We start from the raw sequence: 24,113 nt of genomic DNA, 5'->3' as shown, positions 1-24,113 counted from the left end.
TCGACGGCTCTTAAAGCTGACATGTACATAGTAGCAAAGCGCAGCGAGCAGACATGTACGGTAGAAGCGTTGATCTCGATGACTCTTTGCGAATTGTTGCGGTCCATTGCGGCTTCTAAAACGGATGAAAACAACATTGACCCTGGCACTCTAGGAACAAATATTCAGGGTTTTATCTACATTATTGGAGACATTGGACATCTTTGAAGAAATCACTTGCTTTGCAGACATATTTTCTTTGAGAAAGAGGATAAAATGGACTCAGAAAGTGATACAGAAGAATTTTATGACGCCCCAGAAGAAGTCTCTTCCAGTCCTGCCAGGCAAGTAGAGTTTTACGTTGTCCCGTGTATCCATTGCAGTGTAGTGTTTTTTGTGCTTATTTATTGACGATGAAATTTAATTCACTCGGCTCAGCCTCAGTTCACTAAAAATGTACGACTTCCGTGGCGTGATTGTCCGAGGTCCGTGCTCTAAATCCTTCTATTTCATAAATAACTGGTTTCCTATTTATGTTTTATTAGCATGATTAGAGGTCTAGATCTAGTGTTTGGTGTCATATTTTTTTACAATGGCTTCACTTTCAGTGACTTTCAGTTTCACTTTTAATTTAATTAGTCTAGGCCCTAATTAATAATAATTAATATTGCTTTTAATTATTCAAGCTTTGCCTTTCCCTGGCCTTGGATTTGAGTTTTGCTTTTCAATTTGACTTGATTTCCAATAATTTTCATTCATAAATTTTAACCTGTTTTGTTTTGGGTAGTTTGAATATTTTGTTGGTTCAGACAAGCTTTCTACTATCTAGTTTAATTCTATGGCATGAATAACAATTGTGATGTTGCGTTTTGGTTATAATTTTATGACATTTTAAAAGTGATTATCATGAATTTTCTGTTTCTGTTGTTAAGGAAAGCGGCAAGAGAGCGAGGAAACCGGCAGTCAACCACCAACCAGTATGAAGACGAGTTGCGTCATTTGGAGGAGGAGAAAAGAAAAGCGGAAGAGAAGAGAGAGAAAGAGGATGCCATTATGCAACACAAGATAAGGGAACTGGAGGAGAAGAAGAGAGAAGAACAAGAAAGAGAAGAGCAGGTGGGTTTTTCAAATGATTTCAAATGAACAAAAGTCTGTGTTTCATGACTAGAATGTATACCAACTGTAATGAGTGACATAAGTTGTCTCAAGAGTAATTGTTTTTCTATTTGTAGGTTCTGCACAGTTAGTGTTAAATCTGTTAATGATATTATAGGGATTGATATCGTGATAACCGATACCGATACCGATATGATCGGGAGAGGGATGGAGAGAGGAGAAAATGGACGATTGTCTGTAAGATTCCGATTGTTGTTTCTAAGGCCGTTGTCGCCTTATTAAAGGTGTTTTTAACCCAATTCCTGTCTGAGATCTAATCCTTCCTGTCTGTACATAGTGAACCCCCTTATACTGGCGTAATCGGCAGGGATTTCTTTGTGCTATGGCTTTTTTGGAAATCTAAGGATTGGGTGAGAAATTAATTGACACGGTTGTTTCATGCAGTGTGTGACTGTTGCCCCACTTATTGTGCAGGCCTATAGGCCTACGTAGTGCTTGTTGATTTAGCAGTAGATCTAGGGTCTAGATCTAGGTCTAGACTCTACAGATAGACTAATCAAAGTTAAGGTAGCTATTAAACAAGTAGTCTAGTATTGAAGTAACATTAAAAATGAAATAGAAAAATAAATAAATACATAGGGTCTAGACTAGACTAAATAAATAAAAGTTTGATTAAAATAGTAGATTTAGAAGTCTAGACCACTCTCACTAACCAAAAACCATACACTAAAACACACACGTTCAATAGGTCACTAAATTAAATTTAAACTAGATCTAGACTAGTCTAGTATAATATTCAGTGCTCAATAAAAGATAAAATTAACCATGACAGACCGATCAGCATATCTCGGCAGATTTACAGCTGAGCACATAGCACACTTGTGTGAATTGAATCATATTGATACCAATGCTGTAAAGACCAAGCAAGAGCGGATCTCATGTTTATGTGATTTGCCTAAGCTGGTAGAGGATGAACCAAAAAATACAGGTGTGGGTGTGGATGACCTTTTGCGGGTCATGAAGCACCTTGAAGATTCTCATCATCATGAGACTGAGAAACTATGCAAATCCTTACTGTCTGCTGCAATCGGTAGCTCTGCACAAACTGGTCCTCCGTTAAAGGGATTACATCAGCTAAGTAACGATGATGATATGGTGTGCTACCTTAGCACTTTTGAGCGACTAGCCCTGGCAGCAAACAAGCCAAAGAGTGAATGGCCTCGGCTGTTAGAACCATATCTTACTGGAAGAGCTCAGCAGGCATTCCACGCCCTGAGTACTAGAGAACAAAACAACTATGATGATGTTGTCCTGGCCATAAAGAGAAGGTACCACCTCACTCCGGAGGCATACAGAATAAAGTTCAAAAAAGAACATAAGAAGACCAATGAAAGTTATGAAGAATTCGCTAGTCATTTACAAGATTATTTTTTGAAGTGGGTTGAGATACTCCAGGAGGCAGTAGAGATGCCTGAAGTCTCTAAAGGGCTCAATCTGGTCATGATTGACCAATTCTTAGAGAGAGTACCCGATGAAGTATTGAGGTTAAAACTAAGGGAGCTACAAGCCACATCTCTCATGGTAGTTGCGCGCAAGGCGGACGAATTAGTAATCCAGAGGGGGGCGAATGCGGGTAACACAACCCCAGTTAGTGATCCCTCCACTCCACGACGGACAGGTGCAGGCAGTAACCCCACGGGACGTAGATCCTTTAATGCTGCCTGCTACCGGTGTGGCCAGCTCGGGCACAGAATTGCCAACTGTCCGGTACCTCCGGGGGCCACAGGGTCGGGTTTCCAGGGAGGACCTCCACAGGGCTTTACTCGAGAACCGTCACCAAGGTGCAATTTCATTGCAAAGGATAGGGGTGATGCTACAATTGCAGATGTTGTTGTTCAGGGTCTAGATGACAGAGTGGTGAAGACCCAAGCCCTGCTGGACTCGGGGTCAGAGGTTTCCCTGGTTTTCAGATTTCAGTTTGAAGGGAATGGTGTTGTATAAGAATGAATGTGTAGTTATCCCCAAGGCACTTCAGAATGCAGTGTTAGTTGAGTGTCATTGCAAGCCAATAGCTGGGCATCTTGGGAGAAAGAAGACACTTCAAAGGTTGAAGTCGATGGGTCTCTGGTGGAGTGGTATGTCGCAGTATGTAAGAAGCTTTATTCGCAGTTGTAAGGTTTGTCTTCAAACAAAGCCTTCTTACCAGAGACGTCAAGGGAAGATGTTGTCTAGTACCTCCACGAGGCCTTGGGAAAAGGTTGGTGTAGATCTCATGGGGCCTTTGCCAAAGTCGTATGCTGGGCATGAGTATATTCTGGTGGCTGTCGACCATTTCTCAAAGTTTGTGGAGATTCTGCCTTTGAAGTCAGCTACCAGCCAGTCGGTTGCAACCACTCTAGTGAGGGAGCTGTTCTGCAGATATGGACCTCCAGGAGCCCTGCTCTCGGACAATGGCCCCCAATTCAGAGGGAAGGTTCTGCGAGCTGTCTGCACAGATTGGGGGATTGAGCAGATCTTCATCACGCCATATCACCCCCAAACGAACTGGGTCGAAAGGGTGAATCGTAACATCAAGGCCATGCTTCAAGCTTACACCGGATCTGACCATCGACAGTGGGATGTTCATCTCGCTGAACTCGCCTTTGCCCTGAACAGCAGTAGTCATGACACACTTGGTGTAGAACCATCAGTAGTTATGTTTGGACGGCGCTTGGCTTCTCCCTTGACTAACCGCCTGCAGACTGAGGGAAACAAAGACATTCCTACGCAAGAAGAAATCGCACACAATCGTCGACGCGCTGTTAGTAGCTCCAAACAATACTACGACCAGAGCCGTGATGAGTGCCGCATCACTGAAGGAAGCCAAGTCATGGTGAAGACTAAACCTCTATCAAATGCGGAAAAGAACTTCTCAGCTAAGCTAGCACCACGATGGACTGGGCCGTTTGTTGTGCAGAAAAAACTAACCCCAGTGAATTTTCTTGTGGTGAACGCTGCCAACAAGAAGATAACTCGCATTGTTCATGTGGACCAATTGAAAGGGTGCTAATTACTTCGAACATAGACTTCGCATGTTGTCAACGCTGTTAAAATTGTCGCTTATTGTAGCATATTGGATCAGGACTGGTTGAAAGTTCGCGACTCACGATTACATTGACTTACCTCTATAGCCGAGTAAGATTGCAGTTTGGTCGAGAGCGGGACTGTCACAGTTGGGCTATGGATCGCGAAACTAAATGGACGCTAAGTTTAATTGATCTGGACTCTTAATATAGATTCTAACAGACTCTTATTTCAACTGATGTTATATGTTTAATGTCAACCATTTATATTGGTGCGTGCCCATGTGCTTTAATTCTGGCTCGTGCAGAATTATGCACTCTTCAGAATTGTTGATGACTATTATAATATTAACATGTCGGATCCTTATCTTTACAGTTAAAGGATAAATACAACCGGTTGGAAATTGTTGAAAATTGGAACTGTATATAAACTTGTGATTCCCTGCGAATTTTCTGTCTTTGCATCTAGTGTTTTTACTTAGAGTTATACATGTACACTGAATTTTTGTGCACATGAAATTGTTATACAGTATGTACACAGAATTTGTGTTTCAAAAGATAAACGAAACAAAAGGACTACCAATTGAGTGTAGTTTATAATTTACACATATACAGATGTTAGTTTTGCTAACGTCCTACACTTTGGTAAACACTATATCTGACCTGACATTGGGTATAACAATATATATATAATATATTGTTATATATATTTAAATGTTTTTGCCGGACCTGCTGAACGGATTTAAATTAATAGAGGATACGAAGTATGTTTAGTTGTCATTCATCCTACACTTTAGCCATGCAGGTAGGGATAAATTACAAATTTGTCTAAGGGTTATTTCTTTTAGAAAGAAATCAAACAAAAGAGCACTCAGCTGTGCTGGTGCTGTGTTACTTCTTTTGATTTTTCTTTGAAAAGGTATTCATGGATATGTTTGAACATGTTCAGACGATAATCTGTATTGGACGTTTTTTCTTGTTGGTTTTTGGCATTATGTATTTTGCATCTCTGTTTTAAAGGGGGAAAAGCTATCCTTTGGGGTGCGGTGTTCGTTATTCTTACAGTGTACATTTTTTGAGTACTGATGGTATCTTGCGCAGACAAGCGAACTGGGTGTATAGATTTACCCTGAACTCAACATAGAAAGAGTCGATAGCGATCACAGCAAATTAAGAGAACTGGTGGTCGTCTGTTTTGTCTGTACGCGCGCTTGGTTGCAAAATTGTTGCTTCACATGTATATGTCTCGGGCGAGATTTGGCTTGTTTTATGAGCAGTTTGGAAATGTTTGAATATAATTTGAAAAAACCCTGTAGGGTATTTTTGGTGGGGGAGAGTATAGGGATTGATATCGTGATAACCGATACCGATACCGATATGATCGGGAGAGGGATGGAGAGAGGAGAAAATGGACGATTGTCTGTAAGATTCCGATTGTTGTTTCTAAGGCCGTTGTCGCCTTATTAAAGGTGTTTTTAACCCAATTCCTGTCTGAGATCTAATCCTTCCTGTCTGTACATAGTGAACCCCCTTATAATATGACCGGGGAAAGAGAGTGGTTCCACATGTCATTTTAGACTTGGCCCCAATCGTTCCAAATTCAAAATATGACGTTTGTATATTTGTGTAAGATCATATCACAACAACTGATGAATTATCTCCTTGAAATATTGAATAGAAGTCAAGAAGAAGTATCAATCATTTTATTATGAATGATTTGGCGTCAGCTTTGCCTGGGAGGGGAAGAGCAAAGGTAATCACTATGACTCTTGGGGTCCCCCTGCCTTTTCCCTTTATAACTGAATTGGCTCAGTCAGTAGAGCGTCCCCCTCACAACCGGGAGGTCGTGGGTTCGAACCCTGGCCACGTCATACCACAAGACGTTAAAAGACGGGAGTTGATGCTACCTTGTTTGGTGTTCAACAATAAGGGATAGAGCAACGTCGATCTGGCGCTGTTCAGTGGCTACAGGGCTCACGATCAATTGGGCAAAAAGAATTTTCATTTTCGGTTTAACTTAATAAAATTTGGAGTGGACCTTAACAGATTATTATTATTACAGGTATTATTATTATTATTAGTATTATATTTCTTTCCATTATTTTGACACAGAGGCTTAGAGAAGAGATGGAAAGATTACAGAAAGAGAGAGAGGCAGAAGTAAAGAGACGATTGGAAGAGGAAGAGCGGCAAAGAGAAGAGCAGGTACATGTACATGTGTAATATTTTGACCCGTAGACATAAAAACTCGGTGGCATTCATAATATCCTGTTTTTGTTGAGCTCTCATCTTAATTAATTAATTAATTAATTAATTTATTTATTTATTTATTTATTTATTTATTTATTTATTTATTTATTTATTTATTTATTTATTTATTTATTTATTTAATTATTTCTGCATGGTTCAACAGTTTACATTGTATGATCATGACCATCATGGTAGTAAATACTAGGAGATTACGATCATTACCAGTATACATTTGCAATTGTAAATAACACAGAAGCATACAGAGGTACGACAATATAAGCTTAAAGGGATAGTTGAGTTCTGTATTCAGACCGCAAATGCCTTCAAAGTGCATTGTTATTGCTCTTATTCTTATCTATGACATTTCTAGTGCCCTTTTAGAACCTAAAATTGCTATGAAGGTAATTTTAGACCCCAAAATGTGTGAAATTTAGCCATGACGATCATACCAATTCAGCTCCACTTTCAAAAAACATGGTGACTGTTAATTGATTATTTTATTAAAAATAACAATAAATGGGTCGGCTGGTTCTGCGTAACACGCAACACGAAAAAGCCAACATCGGCATTGGCTGAAATATGACGTAAAAGGCGTTATTTCGTTTTTTTCAACGGTTTTTTCAAATTTGTCAAAATAACTAATATTTGCGGTGGTACACAAGTATTAGAAATCGTTATATTTCAGCCGTCTCTGAACCGATTTTGATCAAACAAAGATGATTTTGTCATTTAAATATGTTCTTTCAAATTTGACACTCAGTTTTCATTATCTCACAAAAAAATATTTTGTGTAGCGCCCTCTGCAACAGAACTCAACTATCCCTTTAATGCTTGAGAGATTGCCACACCTTATCATGTCTGATTGTACTATGTAGTGTGCCTGAAGAATATCTTTAATATCAGTGTTTGAATTAATTTTCATTTATTTCCATTAGCATGACAAATTGATGTAATATAAACAAAGATAAAATACGTAATATCATAACAGATAATGATATCAAAATTCAAAATTTACGTAAAAGCATTCAAAATAGAATATGAAAGTATTTAACCGTATTACAAATGGAAAATGGTGCATCCGTAAAAGCCAATAAGGCTTGACAATTGAATGCACCAGACGCAGAAGTGATAATAACATGCTTAGAAAAAAAAGGAGGAAAAAAATGGAGGGATATCATTTTACTGTGAGAGATGTGGTCTTTAAATAATACATTATAAAGAGAGAGAAGACGTTCATGTAAAGTCTTTTGAATGAATTGTTAAATCGGACAGACTGTAAAATAGCAGGTAGGGAATTCCAAATTTTAGGACCAACCCTAACAGAGAATCGATCTATAAATTGAATTTAATATATTGATTAATGGTCTTTTATTGAGAAAATGTGCTAGAAATATGATATGTGATCCATGTCGTGTATCACTTGATGAGGAAATGAAATTGAGCCCGTCATGTTTGAGAAGAAAATGAACATAAGTTCAAATTACAGCTATTTGATATTCGTCCTTGAAAACGAACTTTCAGCTATATTAGCAGCACGTGTTTGAACTCAGATATCAATGATATCAGACCATGTGCATTGTATGTGTACATGTACATGTAGACTTTGAAGTCTGAACAGCCCCCTGTGTAGAAAATGTAGAGGTGTCCTCATTTTGTAGTCCATTCACACAACTTTCTTTTTAATGTAAAAGGTTGAAAGGTTGATCCTAGCCTGGCACTACTGTCCTATGGCAAGATGTCAATCTGCATTTTGCACTATCTACCGAGATGCGATGTGAATAGGGTCCTCAGGCGTACTGCTTTACCAGAGTATAGAATTGTAGCTCACCAGGGGCGTGTTTTACAAAGATCCTAAGTTGAATTCATCTCTAAGTTGGACTTAACAATTATGGAAAGTTGTTAGCATCTATGAAAATATTTTTATAAAAGTTATTTTTATATGCATAAAATGTTGATTCAAATCCTTCATATTTTCTATTATCATGGGAAATTTCTAAAAGTCTAAAATACTTGAATTTTTGCTTTTGAATATATTTTTTTAAAGGCTACAAACGACTCTCCATAAGATAAGTTCGACTTTAATAGGATCTTTGTGAAACACCCCCAGGAGTGTTTTCTTACGTATGACACAAGTGCTTTCCAAAAATGACTCTGATTAAATAATTCCTTCTTCAACATTACAGGAAGCTGAAGATCGCCGCCAAGAAGCCATTAGGAGGAGAAAGCGATTGGAACAGATGAGGCGCAACGAAGATGGTGAAGTGAGTTATGAAATCTTTCTATGTTCTGATAGGATATGTTGTACAGTTCTAGGTAATGAAATAAAATAGTCCATGAGGACATTTGATAATGGTGTGTTACATGTAGCTCAGTCAGTCGAGCGTCCGCCTCACAACCGGGAGGTCGTAGGTTCAAACCCCGGTCGCGTCATACCAAAAGACGTTAAAAGACGGGAGTTGCTGCTACCTTGTTTGGCGTTCAAAAATAAGGGATAGAGCAATGTCGATCTGGCGCTGCTCAGTGGCTGCCGGGCTCACGATCACTTGGGCAAAAAGAATTTCCATTTTCGGTTTAACCAAATAAAATTTGGATTGGACTTTAAAAGATGAATATTATTATTATTATTATTATTATTATTATGGTGGTGATAGATATCATGACCAAATAACAGTTGGCAAAGGTTGCATGTATGTGGACAGTATTTTTGTCCTTGTGGAGATCTTGATGTGATAACAAAGGACAGTGTTTGTTGACAGAAAGAAACAAAATGTTGAATTACCGGTACTGAGATTGTCGACTTGAAGGATATGGAATTGCCTTTGAGCCAAATCTTCAACTCTCTTTAAAGAGGGTGCAGCATGACGAGACTATGTGTCTTTCCCGTGGCCTGACTCGGGGCCAATCGGGTATAAATAGACTACGGACGATGCGACCGCAGTATTCACGTGTGTGCAACATACACGATACCGAAGCGTGAGGAGAACTTTGGTCTGTTTGGCGAACACTAGCGCTCCCTGACCGTTAATCTAGTCCATTCGTTCACGAGCAGTTGTCCGAAAGAAGTTGTAGATGGCGTTAACCAGTATTGGCCATGCTACACCCCCTTTAAGTGCACAGACATTGTATTGACTATATGTAACTTCTTAACTTTAAATTAACAAGTTATCAGTCAAAGATAAATGAAAGAGGTGACTTCCCTTGCAGGAGATTGCTGGCACCATACCTGGTAACCAGGGACAGCCGGACCTTGGGATGCCCTCGGATGCAGAACCCACAGCGGAGGAATCCAATCAAGCGACAGACCAATCCCAGGACCAGGATCTCTCGCAGAGGCTGGAGCGAGAACCTGGTCTGGCTAACCGGAACGTGGAACCGGACGTCATCGCGAGCACCAAAGAGCGCCCTAGTGAGCTCCCGCTGTCGGGAGCTGCGCCCTCCTCGCCCAGTGCGGACGAGCCAAGCCCCTCGAGTGCGGCTCCCGCCCAAGATGATATGCCTCCACCTGTCGCTCCTCCTAGGAGAAAGAAGAAGCAGAAGAAGATAGCGGAGATTCCGAGGCAGGAGAGCTTCGAAAGCCAGACAAGCTCGGCCCTTTCCATCTCATTTAGAGAGGTAATACCATTGTTTTATCAGAGTTTAAAGCCTGGCTGCACTAGTTTGGCCAGAAGGGATTAGACCTCCCTGCGTGATCATTAACAGGTGGTAATCTCATCAAATCAGCTCTCACTTAACATAAGAAAAAGGGGATCATTGGGGACCAACGGGTACTGTTTAGGCGTTGTTTGCTGTATATATAGAGGGCGCAAGTAGCTATAAGTAGTGCAGTGGGGCTTTAACATGATGTAGTTTCCATTCTATCTTCTCTGTGTGTTTTGATGCAGTAAATGAATACAATGTAATAAATTCTCTAAAGAGGTATGATCAAACAGAATTGATGATGGATAATTTGAATATGTTTCTGTGTCAATTTGAAATTTGGTTTGTTACAAGTAGGTCGAAAGAGAAAAAGTTTCATTTTATGTCATACTTTTTTCCTTTTAGGTAGATAGTCTTTATATACCTTTAATAAATATACATGTTCCTGTGATATAGTCTTTTAATTAGAAAGATCTCCAGGGAAAGACAGAAAAACCAGAAATGCTAAAAATCAAGATTTTTCAAATAAAATGAGAAAAGTTCAGGAGGGAAAAAGGAAAATCAAAAATTACATACTGTACCAGTATTTAAATATCTTGAAAATCTGACCAAAAATAATTTATAGTGCTTGAAAAGTAGGAGTTTGAATTGTGTTAGTGTTACTGTTCACTACTCTCATTTCGGTCTGATTTCTCAATGTCTGAATGTTTGTTCATGTTTTTTAAAACTTCCTTGCGACATCTTTGAACAAACAAACAAAAAATATAGTAAGTCGATTGCTAAAGCAACTTTGTCTTGTACTTTGTAAAGGATCTTGCAGTTGGTAATCACTGTTACATCGCCTCTAATCGGCACATCATTTCATTTGTTCAATATTCAAACATAGGCTGGTACGTGCCATATAATTATTTTGTAATAATTACCACTGTATACACAAGCTACATTGATTATTGTTAATTTGTGATTACTCACAAAACTATACCACTTGTGATTTTCTTGTACATAATTGTTTTATTTATGTATTGTGAAACAAAATGTTCATGTATATGAATGAAGTTCAAATTCAAATTCAATATAGCCGTCCGAGGAAGGATCATTGGCAGGGGGTGATGAGCAACCCATCGGTCTGCCCCCGGAGAGTCAAAGCCGGCCCCTCAGCGGTCTCCTGACGCCCACCACCACCATCGAGAGCATAACGAGGGAGCTTGAGCACTCTTTGGATCTAGCCAGCGCGGTGCACGGGGGAGACTACATCGTATTCCATAAGGTGAGACAGACCTTAATAATAATAAAAGGCATTTATATAGCGCCGTCTATCTAGAAATTCTATTCCGAAGCGCACAATTTAATTATTACCACGGCTTTAGCCTAGCTGCCATTACAGCGCTCTAGCATTTCAAGGAATTAATTCCTGCCAGGTACCCATTTACCTCACCTGGGTCGAGTGTGGCAGATTAATGCCTTGCCAAAGGACATTAGTACCTTGTCGGTATCGAACCACGACCTTTGAATTTCAAGTCAAGTGCTTAAACCACTAGATTCGACACTTGACTGTTGTAAAAATCTTGCAATGGGACAACTCGCTTCTTTGATTTGTACCCGCCATATACATTCCATAGATTTGTTTAATTTATTAATTTATTTATTTAAAAAAAATTATTTATAAGACATCACCCGCCACCCAAATTGGAGATTCTTTTACAATCATAATAAATAAAATAGATAATAAATAATAATAATAATAGGCATTTCTATAGTGCCTAAATAACCCCAGGTTTTCGCCTAGCTACCATTACAGCGCTCTAGCTTTTCAAGGAATTAAATCCTGCCAGCTACCCATTTACATCACCTTGGTCGAATGTGGCAAATTAAGATTAATGCCTTGCCAAAGGACATTAGTGCCGTGTAGGGCATTAAAAACCACAATATAGATACATAAACTAATTACTATAATACATTAGTATCAGTGAAAATGCAATGTTTTTGACAAATGACACAAGCCAGGACGTCAATTAAGGTTTATCATGATAAATATCAGCTATAGCAACAGGTTGTGACATACATGTATATGTTTAGTGATTAGACAGGTAAAAATTGACATAGATGTATTATAAACTTTATACACTTTGAGTATTACTTAATTTATCTGTTAGTCCTTCTTGGATGATGAGAGTTTCTTGTATACTACTGACATATGCCTCTCATGGCACGTAGAACTTTACGCATTGAGCGCTGTACATTTATAAAATGCGCTCCCATGACATTGGCCGAACCGCTCGAGTGGCTTTGAATTTAAGTGAGAGAGGGCCTACTTAACTTAAGCGCAACTTAATTGCAATGGAAATGCTAATACATAATATTACATAACACACTGACATGTCATGCTTTAAACAGGTGACGCACTTCACACATAACTGACGCACACTCAGCATAGGTGCACACAAAAGATAGAAAAATTAACAAACATGTCAGTATGAGAAAATGAGAATTTTTCAAGCTTTTCAATAAAAAGGGCCCTTGTAGGCGCCAATTTAATGAAATGAGGCTGAGATCGAATGAACGCTAAATGTATCACATACATGTACCTCAATCTTATTCAACATCGAAGAGAGTTTATTTATTCTCATTGTTAGCATTATTCTTGCAATGATGTCGTAGCATGGAACAGATAGGTCTTGAGCATTGGCATCTTAAAAAGTCTTTTTTTTTTATCTCTGATGAACAGTTTGGTAGTTTATTTTCTGAGCATGAATTTGCAATATGACTATACCCCTCTCTGTGTCTCCTTTTCTATATCTATCGACTGCCACCTCACTCTCTCTCTCTCCATCTCTTCGTTAAAACCATAGATCATTTGAAAAAAAACAGGCAGACCACCTCATTCGTCTTTCAAGTGACAAATTCTTATCTCGTGTTTAATTTTTTTCGTTCCGTGTAACTTCTCATGAACTTTCATATATTTAATGTATTTACCTTGTGAGGTGCCTTGAGCATCCCTTAGGGTGGATATGTGCGCTTTATAAATGATGTTATTATTATTATTATGAATTTTCAAAGACTTCTTTTTATATTATTTCTTTCAGGACACCCAAAGCATCAAGGGAGAATCCAGGCAAGATCTGAAAGTTCAGCGGGCCATGCCGAAAGGGGTCAAACAGGGCGGGGCTCCTGTCAGCACCACATCTCAGCCCCCCGAAAAACCAAGCAGGGGCGCATCTCAGCCCCCTGAAAAACCAAGCAGGGGCAACACCCCCGAGACGGAGAAACTACTCAAGTATTACAACCTGATGCAGGGACAGTCCATGACGGGGGAGGAACTGACGGATGAGGTAATGAAAAGGGGTTTATTCCTGTTTGGTCTACAACCAGTTTGTCTAAGTACTACCCAATTAGTCTCTTCCCATATGGTCCACATCCAGCCCGTCATTTTGTCTACTTATTACTTGGTCTGATGACCATTTAGGCTAATAGTCTTTTGGTCTAATTTCCATTCGGTCTAATCTTTTAATCGGAATTTCATTTGTTTTTAATGGGCTAGTTGATGACAGGGGAGGTACTGACTGATGAGGTAATGATAAGGGATTCATTGTCGTTTGGTCTACAACCAGTTTGTCTAAGTACTACCAAATTAGTCTATTCCCATATGGTCTACATTCAGCCCGTCTACTATCCACTAAAATGTGGAATAACAGGGTATGTGAAAGTCTCCACATATACACACACAATCAGTTTATCTTCATCACCTTGCAGCAGCACTTACACTGGAAGAAGAAGAAGAAGAAGAATTTTATCTATTAATCTTTTGGTCTAATGACCATTAAGGCTAATAGTCTTTTGGTCTAATTTTCATTTGGTCTAATCTCAAATAGGTCTACTACCTATGGTCTAATAATCATTTAATTGTACATGTAAATGTGTAGAGGTGTCTTGGTCGAGTGGATACATGTATGTCACCGGACTGTCGATCACAAGGTCCGCAGTTTGAGTCCCGCCGCGGCACTACTATCCTTTGGCAAGACATTGATCTACATTTGCCACTCTCAACCCTGGTGATGTAAATGGGTACCTGGCAGGAATTCCTTGAAATGCTTGAGCGCTGTAATGGCAGCACAGCTAAAGCCGAGGGTAATAATATCCAAGTTTGGAAGTGCTTAGAGCCTTAATTGTACTTTCCGCTATATGAAAGCTGAGTATTATTTTGCCCGTTATCCATATGGTCTAATAATGATTTAATTGTAAATAATAATAATCTTTAAATGATTAAATTAGAAATGCAATCTTCCCCCCCCCCCCCAAAGGAAATTCTATCGCAAGTGATCGTTAAGAACCTGGACAACGGTGAGACAGTGCCTTTGCTTCTGGCTGAGGAGAGACTACCACAGTGCGTTAACCCTCTCTCCCTTCACATCATGCGAATCACCTCAGAATATGTCAGGTAAGATTGTACATAATAATAATAGGTCCTTTTTATATTGCGCAGCTACTGTGTAAATATACTCTACTGAGCATAAAACAAAGTATCATATATTATTAGAATTCAAAAGACTTTTGATTAAGGACCCATTACTAAACAGTCTTATAATATAAGTTACAAACAGTCATTATTTGATAAGTTATTCATTATATAGATATTCATTGTTTATTGTCCATGTATGGAGATTAATCTTGTAAAATACATGAATTATCAAAGGAAAATCTGGATACATAAAAAAAAAGGATAAAGAGATAGATAAAAATGGATCATTATTGTCATTATTACTTTATTTATTTGTTTCTTCATTCTATTCAGTAATTCAAGTCTAGACAAGGAGGCTGGCAGTGATGGAGAGAAGGAGACTGGTGCCACTGAAGTTGCTCACCAGATCAAGGAAAAGAAGTAAGATCAAAGAAAGATATTACACCAGTCTTCAATGTTTTCAATGCCCTAACCAAATAAAAGCTGCAACTTATCAGTTATAAATTTTATTTTTAACATCAGATACATGCTTTCTTGATTCATTGTAATTTGTCACTTTACCAAACGGAAGTGAAATATTTATTTTTACAAAATTGTATTTAGCACAGTATTTTAGTACAATTTTAGGCCGAAAGGATACTGTAAAAAAAAGAAAGAAAAGAAGAAAAAAAATCTCATTTAGCATTTGTTTAGTCTTATTCAAAAGTGTGAGCATTTGTGATAATCTTAATTGAAATATAATGAAAAATTCTTGGCCAAAATCTAGAACTGTTTCATTCATGGTTATCTATTACAGTCAAACTTGCTTTAGTGACCACCTGTCTACAAAGACCACATTTTTGTTTTCCTTGAAAATGGTTTCTCATTGAAACATATGAAGGGACCTGTCTTCAAAGATCACTTTTTGTGTTTTCCTTGGGCGGTCGCTATAGACAGGTTTGACTGTATTTATTCTTAATTTAGGAATAGTGCCCTTGAATGAAAGTAGATAGAAATTTTGCTCTCATAGTTAAGTGACTGTACAGGAAATTCTGTTCCGGTGTTCTGAAGCTGAAAATGCATTGATTTTATTAATTATAAAAAACAAAACTTTTCTAATCTCAGGAAAAAGCTTAAGAAGTTCCTTGGGAAGACGGTGCACAAGTTAAAGACAGCTGCAGATGAAGCATTCCGGCACGACGATCAGGAAATAAGCGAAGAAGAATCAATACCAGACACCCGCTACTGCAAGGTATATATCTCTCTTTCGTATTCTCTCGAGTCTACGTCAACTTTCATGTCAGCCCTCATGGCTTTCCTGATCCCAGTGCCAATGATGATCACTCTTATCTAGTTTCAAGACGGAGCTGACAAACAAATCGTTTGTTGGAGACATCCTTACTCACCTGAGGCACACTGATATGATACCATACATTTGTATTGACAGCAAATGAAATAAAACTGATAAATGTTATCAATCTGTTTAAGAAAAAAAAAGGCTTTCCTGATCCCAGCTACGACATCATCTCAAGAATGATGAATTTTAATGCCAAAAAAAGGCTAATGGTTTATAATCTGAATTTGAAACACTGACTAGTCTATACGAATCTCAAATTGGCAGTTTGGTCAGTGGATTGTGACATAGTCACAGACTCTTTTCCCATTGTCGTGTACAAAAATATCATTGATTGATGTTTTTCTTCTACATAATGGCATATTTGTCTGCACTTGGTCTCGAACCCTGGACCTCCCAATAACGAGGCCACTGCTCTACAACTGATCAATTTCATACAGTTAAACATGTATATGAAGACCGCTCAAAAGATACATGAAAAGGGGTCTTTATAGGCTGGTGGTCTTTATGTACAGATTCATTTAGTACATGTTTCAATGAGAAACCATATTCAACAGGAAACATAACATGTGGTCTTTATAGACAGGTAGTCTTTCTATATAGGAGGTGGTTGCTAATACTACTACTAATAAAAATAATCCGCTTTTATATAGCGCTTAATATATCAACGATGTCTCTAAGCGCTTTACAGATATATTAGTACCCCTGACATCAGATTCAGGCTTGCCCGCACACAATGTATGCACATTCTCCACTCCCGTGGAAGCATTCCAGCCAGGCGCCAATTTACAGAAGCTCACAATGCTGAGCAAACTATATTAACTTTCGGATCCTACCGGATACCCATTCAACACCTGGGTGGAGAGTGGCAAATCTAGAGTAACGCCTCGCTAAAGCAGGTTTGACTTTATTTGACCTTTGCACTTCTTTTCTTCCCGTAGTTCAAGGCAGCGTCCAGTCACAAGGGTAGCTATGACTTTGATCAGCTTGTTAACTGTCAGGATCTGAGTGGCGAACACACAGGAGCCATCTGGACTATGAGGTTCTCCCACTGTGGAAGACTACTGGTAAGTCTTCTAGATCAGGGGTTCTTATAGGACAATCCAACCCTTGTAATAAATTCATTTGTACAAAAATGGTTAATAATTAATTTCTGTATTTCTCTTAAAGCTAATCTTGAGCTCTAGTATGAGAATAGTATGTCGAGAGAACACAGCTATAATTCATTCTGGATTGTTGATCCTGCAGTAGATTGTTTGTTTGAACTATTAAAATTAAAAAAAAAAACTCACAAAACCTTGCTTGAAATTATCTTCAATAAAAACCGCAACCCCTTTGAAAGTAGTGACCTGTGTTAGCAGGGATTTGCACCGTGACAGTCCCAAAACTTGTGAAAGGGCCAAAAAGTATAATGGCAAAATTTTAGTCATTATTCTTTTCAAGTTTGATGATGATGATTTTTTCTTTGCCAACTACCACTAGGCTACAGGAGGGCAGGACCACCTGCTGCGGGTGTGGGTGCTCAAGGACTACTACAAGTACTTTGACGACATGCGGCAGCGCTACAACAACGAGTCGCGGGCCAAGTCGGCAACCCAGGGCAGCTCGGACAGCTCCAGCTCCAGCCTGGAGCGGGACCGCAAGCCCGAGGAGATCGAGGAGGAGCGGGAGCAGCTCAAGAAGGAGGTGATGGAGATGGAGGGCTCCATCGAGAAGGAGAAGGAGGAGGAGGCCAGGAGGGCGGCCGAGGAGGACGTGGATGGAGCGCAGGAGGAGAACGGGGAGGCCGTCTTCGCCAAGGCGCCGTTCTTCACCTACTCGGGTCACACGGCGGATCTCCTCGATATCTCGTGGTCGAAGGTAAGTGATGGAGATGTTTTGGGGATCAAGACTAGTCGTGATTATAGTTGAATCATATGCCGAGTCCCAGAAAGGTTTCAACTCATAACTTGTTCATAAGAATTAACACCCTTAAGGCTAACAGCAGATAATATTCAATTTAAAGGGATAACAAATTAAAGCAAAACAAAATAGAACAATTTTTGTTTGAACTCAATGTTGCTATCCATTTTATTTAGCATTGTTCCCCTACTTGTATTGCAAGAGCAAAAATTAGATTAAAAATTTAGATGATTTTAGATGCTATTTATCAATCTCTATATTCCATTAGTTTTTTTTTTTATATACCTTATAAATAGATTGTCATTCACTGATTGGTCAAGACTATATCACATGATAAGGAGCATCTCGATCTATCATTGCGTCGTTCTATCAAACCCTGTGATAGTACTCCAAAGCCCTGTGATAGAACTCCTAACCCCTGCGCGACTTTCGCACACACACAGAGCGCACAAGATTCCCCCCAGCACGCAACTCACGCGTTGTCACGGCGCTCTAGCTCAAAATGGTTTCTTCATGTCAACACAGCTCAAACCAAATTTGTTGTATTTTCTCGTGGTAAAGTTCGAAAAATTCATATATTTAAATTTGATGATGATATTGTAGAAGTTGTTGATGAAAACGTCCATCTTGGAACGGATGAGGTATATAAAACAAATATGGACTGCTCTGTGATCGGTTGGTGGTGGGAATTATCACTTCCTCGGTGGTGTTCATACCGGCCGTTCTATCGCCCCTCGGCCCTGCCACGGGGGTGATAGAAGGGCCGATATGAACACCACCTTGGGAGTGATAATTCCCACCATCATCCTCATGAGCAGTCAATATTTGTATACTAGTAAGTAGAATATTTCTGTGAAATTTGATTTCTTTCTTCTTTTCAGATAGACATGTGTCTAGATACAAAGATACTCTACTCTATTCCTGATTAATCCATTTCATTCCATTTAAACAGAAGGTTAGTATAAGATTGAATTAATTCAGTTCCCTTTTAAAAATTTTATTTCAATTTATCTCTTCACCTTCACAATCTCAGAACTACTTCATTCTATCGTCGTCCATGGACAAGATGGTTCGTTTGTGGCATGTCTCACGCAGTGAATGTCTCTGTTGCTTCCAACACATTGACTTTGTGACTGCTATCGCCTTCCATCCAAGGGTAGGTTTAATTGAATTGAATTTATTAAACCATATACAGTGAAACCTGTCTATAAAGACCACCAAAGGGAGACAAGAAAAGTGGTCTTTATAGGCAGGTGGTCCTTATATACAGGTTCGTTTAGTACATGTTTTGATGAGAAACCATGTTCCGGAGAAACAAAAAATGTGGTCTTTGTAGACAGGTGGTCTTTCTATACAGGTGATCGCTAAAGAATGTTTGACTGTACATGTAAAAGCAAATTATAAAATAGAAAATAGAATACATCAAACATACAAAATACAAAGCAAATATATATATTGCTTATAAAATAGGGCCCCCACAAAAAACAAATTTATTTAAAAATAATTCAGTCACCATACCCACACACGCACACATAAAAACTACTGCATACACAATTTCTTAAAACAGAAAAAAATGTAAATGTATTATAAATTTTCTCCAAGTGGCTAATATTTACATTCATTTATTTTCTATTTCTAATCTGTTAAAATGTTCTAAACGAAAAGCAAAATGATTGATGTTTACTGTCTAGAAGGAAAGAAATATTAGACAAAGTCAACCCTTTGTTTTTTTCACAGTTAAGCTATTAAATGATCTGAAATACCCACAAATATATGCCACCTTCTTAGAAATTCCATGAGCTCTTTGTTTGAAATGCATTCTCTATGTGACAGAATTGACATCAATCAAATCCAATTTCTATATTCTTAGGATGATCGTTACTTTCTGAGCGGCTCGTTGGACGGCAAGCTCCGTCTCTGGAACATTCCCGACAAGAAGGTCGCACTCTGGAACGAGGTCGACGGCCCAACCAAGCTCATCACGGCAGCCAACTTCATCCAGAACGGCAGGTTCTCGGTCGTGGGTACCTACGACGGTAGATGCATCTTCTATGATACAGAGGTAAGTGAGGGGAGGTGGCAGCTCATCTAGTTTTATTGTCAAATTAACTTTTGATCGGCCAGCTGATGCTGTCATGAAAAGTTGCAATTAAACTTGATAGTAATACAGTCAAACCTGTCTATAGCGACTGTCCAAGGGAAACACAAAACGTGGTCTTTGTAGACAGGTGGTCACTAAACCAGGTTTGACTGTATATCATACTGTATACTGGTCACCAATGATGGTAGATCATCTTTTATGAAAGTGAAGTGAGAGCAAGACGTTTGCAACTTCCTTGGAAATTGAATGTTCATGTTTTTGTGACAAATACATTATTTGACTGATCAGGGGAGTGTTTCACAGAGACTAAGATCTACTTGAAGTTGAACTTAACTATGGCAGGCCATTCACGCCACTGGTTGCTCTCACCATTATGATATTTAGAATGAATGAACTATCAAAAAATGTAAATTCGTAGATTTGTGACCATGATTTGAACGTCCCTTGAGAGACCAATGCCAGTAAATGGTGAGAGAGACCATTGGCACAAATGGCCTGCCATAGTTAAGTCCAACTTAAAGTTGGTTTTAGTCTTTGTGAAACATTCCCCAGACCTTCTATTAGGCTGTCTCATAGCCAATTAATATATGTCATTGAGGGTCACAGACATCGTTGATGTTGATTATGTTTAAGAATTTTTTGTGTTACTTTTCTGTACAATATTTGAGGTTATAAAAAAAGTTTCACATCATCACCAATATATACTATGTTATGTTCCTAAATTGCAAGTAGAAAAAACACAAGAGGCCAGCATTAAATCTACTTCATGTCATTTTCTTTGTAATTTGTCTTCCTTTCTCTACTATAGCACTTGAAATACTACACCCAGATCCACGTGAGGTCAACGAGGGGTCGCAATGCCAAGGGGCGTAAGATCACAGCTATTGAGCCCCTCCCAGGTCAAGACAAGGTCAGTTGATGTAGAGGTTGTCGGTAGGATGGATGTTAAAGAGAAGGTTGAGTTCTGGGGAGAGGTGAAAAATAATTTGTGAGCATTATCATTGTTATTATGCAAGTGTTGAAGAACATCAGAGAAAAAATGTTACCTAAAAGACATGGCTCTTAAAATGCCTTCATATTATAAATATGACAAGTAACAGCTTAAAAATGAGGGCCGATTTTTATGCCACATGTTTGTGTAGTCCCATATACATTTTCTGTGTACAGTGCTTGTTACTTTACCAAGACTGGGCCAATTGTTTGTATCATTTTGATGACTCCAGAACCTTGCAGTACACACCAATACTTATATGCTACACCATCAGCTTTTTCTGATCAATTCCACACCGTTTCTTTCACAATGCAATTGCATGACCAGGACTCAACCTTATCTTTAAGGCTGTCAGAGGTTGGATTGGATTTTTAAATTGCATGTACAGTGAAACCTGTCTATAAAGACTACCCAAGGGAGACAAAAAATGTGGTCTTTGTAGGCAGGTGGTCACTAAAGCAGGTTTGACTGTAATATGAATTGCATGTATTTATCCATCAACAAGATATGATATTCACTAGCTGTGTGTTTTGATACTTCTCAAGTAGTTACATGTATGATCTACAAAATAAATAGAATACATGTTAAAACCTATAACTTCAGGAATAATAATAATATTCTGGATTGATATAGCGCTTGATACAAAATACCATCTTTTAACGCTTTACAATTACTACCCCGGGTCATTGGATTCATTCTTGCGTTATGTGCACCATCTCCCCTTTCCTGGGGAGTATTCCTACCATATGATCACAAGGCTATTGCGCAATCTTACATACTGATGTCGTGTACATGGGGAGTACATTTGTTACATTCCTTTGAAAATCATGCAGTCATATCTGTGAGGACATTGCCTTTTCCTTTCAATTGTCAGATTCTCGTCACTTCCAACGATTCCCGGATACGGCTGTATGACCTGCGTGACCTCTCACTGTCATGCAAGTACAAAGGTTGCGCCAACGTCAGCAGTCAAATCAAGGCATCTTTCAGGTGAGTTGACTTTAGCTTTGATAATACAAATATTAATATTCCATGCTCAATTAGCACTTGATACATCAACAATGTCTCTAAGCACTTCACAGATATATTACTACCCCTGTCGGATATAGGCCTGCCCGCACACAATGTATGCATATTCTCTACTCCCTGTGGATCATTCCAGTCAGGCGCCAGTTTACAGATGCTCATAATGCTGAGCAAACAACATTAACGTTCAGATCTTACCGGTTGCCCAATTAACACCTGGGTGGAGAGTGGCAAATGTAGATTAACATCTTGCCAAAGGACGTTAGTGTTGGGCTGGATCCCAGCATAGGCAGGTACCTTTTCAGAAAATCTTGGTCATCGTCATCTTTATCACCATCGTCAGTGGTGTTTTAGTTTTGTCTCTATGATGTGTGTTTTTAAAACTCCTTTTCCAGTCACAATCATCGTTATATTATCTGCGGATCTGAGGACCATGCCTTCTATATATGGAAGACGCACTATGACTTTGCCAAGTTTACATCGGTCAGAAGAGACCGCAATGACTTCTGGGAGTCCATTAGAGGTAAGGATGTAATATAATGTCATGAGGGCTTAAAGGTATAGCCCAGTTTTAGAAATGCCCCCCTCCCAGTCTCAAAAAATGAAATGGAAGCTCTTATTACCAATCATGTGAAAGAATATTTTTTGACTAATACGTAAAGATACAAATTTTGCCGGGAAACCGCCTACTAATTGATATATTTGATAAATTACTATATTTATCCGGACCGGATTGATATCGTGCACGTGTCGCGTAGTCCCATATACATCTTTCTGTGTACAGTGCTTGTAACTTTACCAAGACTGGGCCAAATTTCTTATCATTTTGACGAATCCAGAACCTTGCAGTACACACCAATACTTATATGCTAGATGATCAACCTTTTCTAATCGATTCCACAACGTTTCTTTCACAATGCAATCGCATGACCAGAACTAGTCTTTATCTTTAATGGCGGCAATGCACATCATCAACTCACACAAAATCTCAGGTTATTCTAAAAGATCATTCAGATATGACGGGGCATATCTGAACTTAATTGCTGTCAATTTGGATCAATCTTAATGCTTTGCAAGTTTGGGCCCAGATTTATTGCAGATATGACTTGTGTGAAATGGATTTTGGTTGTGTTATACCCTATGACTGGCATTGGAATGCAGTACCAGGATAATATGTAATCTTTCAAAAGAACAAAAAGAATTTTTAATGAAATTTTGATATACATATACATCTCCTTTGTTAACTTAGTCATGCATATCATCATCTTTTCTTTAAAGGATTCATACATGTAGATCTTATTTAGTATTCATCGTGATAACTTATTACCATTACTCCCCATTTTTGTTCTGTAGTTCACGATGCAGTGACGACATCCGTAGTCTTCTCTCCAAACCCCAAGCTCGTCCTCGGACCCGCTCCCTCGGCCATCCAGACCGCTTCGGGTCTTGACCCCCAGCAGCTGGTCAAGGGGTCATCCTCCCCCTCCCCTACCTCCAAGAAGGACCGATCGGACTCGGTCAAGGGGGAGCCAGGAGCGAAGGAGGGCAAGCATTCATCGCTGAAACGGCCGCCAGATCTTGGCGAGGTGCTCGTCTCTGCAGACTTCAACGGAGCGATCAAAGTCTTCATCAAACATCCAAAATAAGCATCTCCATCTCGATCAGAGAGAGAGAGAGAGCGCATCACATCTCTCTTTCTCTCTCTCTCTCTCTCTCTCTCTCGAACCTCCATGCCAGTTGTTGCCGATGGTTACAGGGTCATGTCCTGTGCAGATGCTAAATTTTAATGGAGCGATCAAATTCTTCATAAAACATCCAAAATAAGATCCAGATAGCATCTCCATCTCGATCGGAGAGAGAGAGAGAGTACATCACATCTCTCTTTCTCTCTGTGTGGAGAACCTTCATGCCAGTTGTTGCCATGGTTACAGGGTCGTGTCCTGTGCAGGTGCTACATTTTGTAAGAGTGCAGAGATGCCTGTAGTCCGGCTGTAGTCTAGTTTCAGGCCCTGACAACTTCCAATTTCAGGCTTTTTCAGGCTTTATATTGTACAGCACATATGGGGATTTAACGTGTTCTGGCTTATTGTCAGGCTCGGTGAGTAAAGCCGACTGGCACCCCTGCATTTAAGAGTGCAGAGATGCCTGTACTCCAGCTACAGTCTGGTTACAGGTCCAGGGGGTGTTTGACAAAGATCCTAAGTTGGACTTATCTCTAAGTTGGACTGAACAATTATGGAGAGCCATTTGTAGCCTTAAAA

The 24,113-nt window shown here is 39.2% G+C and overlaps 1 protein-coding gene across 1 annotated transcript; it reads left to right on the top strand.

The window, feature by feature from the left end:
• The first annotated feature begins 47 nt into the window (after nt 1-47).
• LOC575825 (WD repeat-containing protein 44) lies at nt 48-24,113 on the top strand. Its single transcript, XM_030981847.1, has 18 exons — nt 48-323; nt 912-1,095; nt 6,270-6,362; nt 8,591-8,668; nt 9,612-10,019; nt 11,122-11,310; nt 13,127-13,372; nt 14,342-14,478; nt 14,833-14,919; nt 15,604-15,730; nt 16,774-16,899; nt 17,315-17,692; nt 18,768-18,890; nt 19,605-19,796; nt 20,644-20,745; nt 21,701-21,816; nt 22,248-22,375; nt 23,206-24,113. Exons 1-18 carry the CDS (start codon nt 256-258, stop codon nt 23,496-23,498), a joined length of 3,075 nt encoding a protein of 1,024 aa, XP_030837707.1. The 5' UTR covers nt 48-255; the 3' UTR covers nt 23,499-24,113.

The sequence above is a fragment of the Strongylocentrotus purpuratus genome, unplaced genomic scaffold, assembly GCF_000002235.5.
Source record: "Strongylocentrotus purpuratus isolate Spur 01 unplaced genomic scaffold, Spur_5.0 spur5_scaffold_12, whole genome shotgun sequence".
Lineage (NCBI taxonomy): Eukaryota > Metazoa > Echinodermata > Echinoidea > Camarodonta > Strongylocentrotidae > Strongylocentrotus > Strongylocentrotus purpuratus.
This window is presented reverse-complemented; position numbering and strand designations above follow the sequence as displayed.